We start from the raw sequence: 6000 nt of genomic DNA on the forward strand, positions 1-6000 counted from the left end.
TCTCAGGGCTCTGTTTTGGGGAGAAAGCTCACTCTGACCACAGTGAATGAGCAAGTCAGACCGACGGGAGGATGGGCCCAAGCTATGTCTCACTTGTACAGAATAATAGTTTTCTCACAACTATGTACATCAGGGTAAATTAGTAAACACTGAGATGTTCCATTTTCTGGGTATTTTTCCCCAAACATAAAACCTTTCCGCTGCTGAAGACACTCCGAGGATTTTTTTTTTCTTACCATTTTTAAGTACTGTACAGTGCATATCTATCCTTTCACAAGTGGAACCTTGTAGCTATGGAGACAAAGAATGTTAAATCCAAGCTGAAGATAGTATTTCAGTGGGGGCTTATGGTTGCTACACGTGCCTTCAATGATCTGCTGCTTTCTGTCTCCCGAAGCCTTCCGTGCTAATAGCCAATGCATACTAAATCGCCATGCAAATACAGAGTGTGCTTCCTACCAGTCACCCTCGTGTTCAGTACAGTCCTACTGACTTACACCGGAACCAAGAATCCCACAGACAACGCAACAAGCAGCTTGAGGTCTGTAACACTGTGCACCGGCTTAACTTAACCTGAACGGAGCAGCAGAATAAAATTGTTCTGGTGCAGCAACAGCACCTGGAAACCAGGCGAAGTGGGGTCCCCTTGTGTTTAATGCTGTGTGTAACAATCGACATGAAGAAATGATGCCACATTGGCCTTCTGTAACTAGACCTAGCAGGACTCTTCAGCTTTTTATTTATCTGCCATAATCCAAATTATCCGAATTTCAGTCTCCCCAACAACATCACACATTCTCCATCTTCTGTGCACTACAATCAAGATCCAAATTCAGTTACAGATTATGGTTCCATTACATGGACTTTCAGTTATAGCGGAGATTCAGCTGCCTTCCATATCATCTCGGTGTAAATTAAACAGCATTTTATTCAAGCTATTGAAACTTGAGTATGAAGAGGAGGCAGCCATTCAGGTCAAATTTTTGGGACAGCCAGTGAAAATTCAAACTAATTTTGTTAGCTTCTCTGACTTTCTACTTGTGCTGCTAACAGGAAACAAACCTCCACACCTTCATTCACATGATAGAGGTAGAAATGACAAGGGTATGACGGGTGGTTCTCGGTTTTGAAGACAACACTGCTCCAGAGAAAGCAACCCCAAAACATACACCTCTTGTGTTTGTTGTTTTTTGGTTTTTTTTTCCCCTTCCCCTCCCCTTAGCTCCGTGGTCCAAAATGAGCTGGGGATTTCAGGTGCCAAATATGAAACATCTTGAAGATGCTCCATTGTCAGAAAGTGAAAACATCCACTTCTAAACCATCAGGATCCTAGAACTGCAGCCCGCTCAACGCCGCTCATCTTTAACGCACCCTTCATACCACCCGGCTGTCAAAGACGTCAAAAATCTACCGCAGTCAAACCCAATTTGCATAAATGGATATGACTAAATTTCAACAGGCACACGAAGCACTCTCAGGTAGGATGCCCACAACCAAGGAAGCAAAATCAACCAGGGTCCCTAATACCACCTCACGTGCAGGATTAAGTGACAAGTGCTGAAATGTAATTGCGCAAATCCTCCTTACCAGGTATAAATAGGTAATGGCATTCACGAGTAAAAACACTTCTTACATACGCATTAATAGAGTCATTGGACAGCACAGCAATGAAAAAATACATTCTTTTCTTGCCAAAGTTTAACAACAGTCTTCTAGAGCTTTTCCTATTTGTCTTTCCCATGTTGCAGAGTCAAAACCATAACATGGCCTTAAGCGTGTGAAATTATTAACTCCAGTAAAGCTGTCTCTCAAGCTAAGCCTTCACCAATCACTAAAATAATTTTTTTTTTAAAAAAAAACAAACAAACCAAGAATCCCCATCTCCCAGCTCAGATATCTGCAAATGCACCGTTTGACTCGGGGCCCTTACAAGGCTCAAGCTTAAAGAGCTCAGTAAGGCAGCTCGCGTGTTCCTGCCTCTCCAGGAAAACAACGCGCGTGCCTAACTCTAAGGTTGTGCTGCGGTCCTGCCGTCCCCTGGTTTCCTCCTGAGCCAGAGGAAAAAAATGCAGAAAATCTTTGGCATTATCTTTAAATAGGCCACAAACCCCTCAAGATTTGACATGGGGTCTGGAGTAAAGAGGTTTCCATGTTTATTTTTAAAACAGAAAAGGTTCTTAAACTCCTCTTTTTCTACATTAAAAATGACTCTCTTGTAGCACTGCTAATAAAATGGGTGCAAACAGGAGGAGAACAACACTCCAGATGCCTTTACCATGGTTGTTTCCTTCAACTTAATCTATTTTTTTAGTAAGTCTGAATTATTCAAAATAATCACCATCGCTTCCCTGTTGTTATTTAATGAGATAACCTTTCATACTGAGCAAACCCAAAAGCAAAAAAAAAAAAAAATCTCATTAATCTTTCTACTGTTTAGAGACACCTCAAGAGCATTTACCTCTCCTTCCCAGCAGCTGAAATGGTTTTAGGAGGATCATGGTTCATACCTCGCATTCCCTGGAGCCAGAGATGGTATACGTGCAGGGCCCAGATCCATTAACCGATACATCCATGGTCTCAGAGTTTGTTGGCTTGTAGTCCACGTAATACTCCTGTAAAGGGGAGTTCATTTGCCTTTCAGACTCTCGGGCCTTTTTCCTGCGCCTCTTCATGAGAGAGTGCTGCTGGAGCTGTTTCATGCTGGCTGGGTAGCGCTTCCACGACACGTAGATAACCAACAAAATCATGGCCACGGAAAGAAAGAGGGCCACGCTCCCAGCGATTATTTTGTGAAAGGAAACGTGCTCATACTCTGGTTCCACTCCGGGTGTGGGGAGGTCTGCAGAAGGGCTTGGCATAACCGATGTCAGCTGGTTGCTTTCCAGTTTGGAAATGGTAGGTTTAGGAATGAAGACAGGTCTCTGGGGGGTTTTGGGTGCCTGGTACGATCTTTCAGTAATCACCACCTGGATTTCAGCACAGATATTATAGGTTTCCACAGCATCGCTCACTTTTTCACCCTGGATGTGTTTAGGGCCTGCACATATCATAGTGCTTTCTTTATTTCCCTTGAAATTCTTAAGCCAAGTAAACAGCGGGCAAATGCTTCGAGTACATTCCCACATATTTCCGGACAGAGTGATGGAGATGAGCGAGATCCACGTATTGATGGTCTCCTGAGAGATGTTGGTGAGTTTGTTGGAATCCAGGTTCAGCTTCTGCAGGTTGGGGAGGCACTGGAAGGTCCCAGGCTCTACCCCTGTAATGTCATTTCCTGATAAATCCAAGTTGTGCAAGGAACTCCAAGTCCACGTTAACCCTTGGCTAATAGACCGGATCCTATTCCACTGCAAATAAATCGAGCGAAGGTTGAAGAGGCGTGGAAAGTGGGCAAAGTTGATCTTAGAAAACTGGTTGTGCTCCAAGTGGAGCTCTGTCAACTTCAAAAGGCCAGCGAAAGCATTACGGGATAAGCTCCGCAGGCGGTTGTAGCCCAAATCCAGGAAGTCAAGGTTGCGGCAGTCTTGGAAAACTCGGATGGGCACGGTTTTCAGCGAGTTGGACCGCAAATGCAGGATCAAGAGTTTACGAAGGCCCTTGAACTGCTCAGACTGCAACACCTGCAACTTGTTGTACGAGAGGTCCAGATTGCGGAGGTTGGGGACCGGGTGAAACGTTTTGTTGTGCAGATGGGTAATTTTGTTGGAGCTTAGAATTAATTCCTTCAGCCTGCGGATCCCCTGAAACGCATCCTCATCCACGGAGCTGATGTAATTATGGTCAAGATAAAGCCATATGAGCTGATTCAGGCCCGCAAACTGATTTGATTTAAGCTTCTGAATGCTGTTGTACCGTAACGATAAGCCTTGAGACCCTCCAGAAATATTCTGAGGGATGTCTCTGAATGCATGAGATTCGCAGTACACTATCTTGCCATCGCATCTGCAGTTCTTGGGGCAAGCTCGCTGAGCCCCCGCAAGCACAACAAACAGCACCATAGGAAGTAGCACTAACACCACACTCATGCCTCTCAGCTGCTTAATTAAATGGAAACCTACAATATTAAAAAGAAAACAAATGTGCATTGTAAAGCTATTAAAATAAATCGCCAACAGATTACTAACGTCAGTGGGGTTTCTAATAAAGCATTAGTGAAGCAGAGGGTTTTGAAGACAACCTGTTTGCCTCCTCTCTTGCACTTTTTGTTGTGCAAATCCCTGTCCTTTGAGTTTCTGGCTTGCCATCTCTCCTACCCGCACCATCACCAGTAGTACTCTTGTTATTCAATTACTTTTGTGTGATTTATGATCCCTTAGAAGGACCAAGAGCCTGTTCTCGATTCGCTTTTCTCCTGTACATCATCTCTCAATGTAGCTGGTATATCCTTATCGCTAGATGCTGAGGTTTAACAATAAACATATTTGTCAAGTCACTGTGCTGAATGCTCCATAGTGCTGGAAAGGAAATGAGCCAAAGCTTCTGGTATTTACTTGCTGCTAAACGTATTCCTTAATAAAAGCAATTGCAAGTCCAATTCCTCCAAAAAATCCCTGCAAAAAAAGTGAGGAATCTACTTATCATAAAGTTTGACCCATCTTTAAAATGAGTATTTATTGTCGAATCAGACAGTAAGCAAAGGCTCTACTTCCTGCACCCGAGTGATTTGTTTATAAGAGTAGGTCTACTCGTTATTTTTGTGTCCCTAAAACATACAAATAGATGCACAGAAAAAAAAGTTCAACCCCCACACAGAAGCATAGCACACGACGCTAGTGTGGGACCCCAATACCAAGGTAATGTAGGAGACATGTTTCTTTCAGATGAATCGTAAGTTGTAACACACATTAATTTAAAGTTATCTCCATCTAACTGTGAATACCTAAGCATTTAGAATTTTGTATCGACGTTACATGCTCTGTGAAAACATACTCGCAAATACTTACATATAAACACTGCCTTAGGAGCAGCAAAACACAGAAAGTTTAAAGGGGTCTATTCCTATTTCAACTCCCCCTCTCTCTTCCACAGATCTACTGATTTTAAGGTTTTGCATTTGAGATGTCAAATTTATCATGCAGTAGCAACGCTGTTACACGAGGACACTCACATTTTCCACATTCTCGGGATAATTATGACAGGGAGTGGAGGGCTTGTCAGAAAATCCAACATACATACGCACGCTTTCCTTAGCCTGTAATAATTTTAGGGCTGGTGCCTCTGTCCAGAGTTGCAATCTTGCTAAGGATAAAAATGCATTCTTCCAGCAGGAAATATTTTAAGAGCTGGTATCTCCTCATTAAATAATTACTTTATTATTCATCACACACACAAAACCAACCCTGTGCTGCAGTTATTTAATCCCGTTTTAAACCAGGGGGCAATCTGTAAATTAATTCCTAGTCTAAAATGTCCCTGACTATGTGTCTCTGCCTTTCACTTTAATGGTTAGATTTTTAATTTAAATCCTCATCTTTTGCTACAGCCTCTGTGCCAGCAGCAGCCAGCTAGAAATATGTTCTGGCTAGTACAGACTTGGGGGCTGGGGGGAAGGAAGGAGGCAAATAAACCTGTCACACTTGAAAAAAAAAATAAAAAAAAAAAAAGACCAGCAAATGAGTGCTGGAAATCTAGCAGCAATATTAGGGGTATCTTTTCAAAGACCAAACAAGCCTTTTCAAAACCACCTATGCGAGAAAATCACCCCCTCCCCTTTGCTTCCCACATACCGCAAAGTGTTAACAGTGCTTTCTGACAGCCTGAATAATACCGCTACGGGCTCATCGAATATGGATTTAAATCCAGAAGAAATTGTGTGTGAGCGTGCCTCATGCATACATGTAAGCCGTCTGTACGTGTGCAGGTGTGTGGGTGGGCTGCACAGACAGCCGACGTACCCTCCACAGCCCTCACCTCGGTGCCCGCGTTTACAGATTAATTACATACGAAACCACTGCAGGGGGAAAGGTGTGTGTGTGTGTGTGTGCAGGGGGGGGGGGGTGT

The 6000-nt window shown here is 43.3% G+C and overlaps 1 protein-coding gene across 2 annotated transcripts in view; it reads right to left on the reverse strand.

Annotated features, from left to right (window-relative positions):
• LRRTM4 (leucine rich repeat transmembrane neuronal 4) overlaps positions 1-4049 on the reverse strand; it is a 218150-nt gene extending 214101 nt beyond the window's left edge. For both annotated transcript variants that reach the window (XM_026863154.1, XM_026863155.1), the window contains exon 1: positions 2508-4049. In XM_026863154.1, the coding sequence (XP_026718955.1) occupies positions 2508-4025 (1518 nt within the window). In that variant the 5' untranslated portion in view covers positions 4026-4049. The remainder of the gene's footprint in view (positions 1-2507) is intronic.
• Between the last annotated feature and the right edge of the window lie 1951 nt (positions 4050-6000).

The sequence above is a fragment of the Athene cunicularia genome (genome assembly GCF_003259725.1).
Source record: "Athene cunicularia isolate RWA chromosome 22 unlocalized genomic scaffold, athCun1 chr22_part1, whole genome shotgun sequence".
Classification (NCBI taxonomy): Eukaryota; Metazoa; Chordata; class Aves; order Strigiformes; family Strigidae; genus Athene; species Athene cunicularia.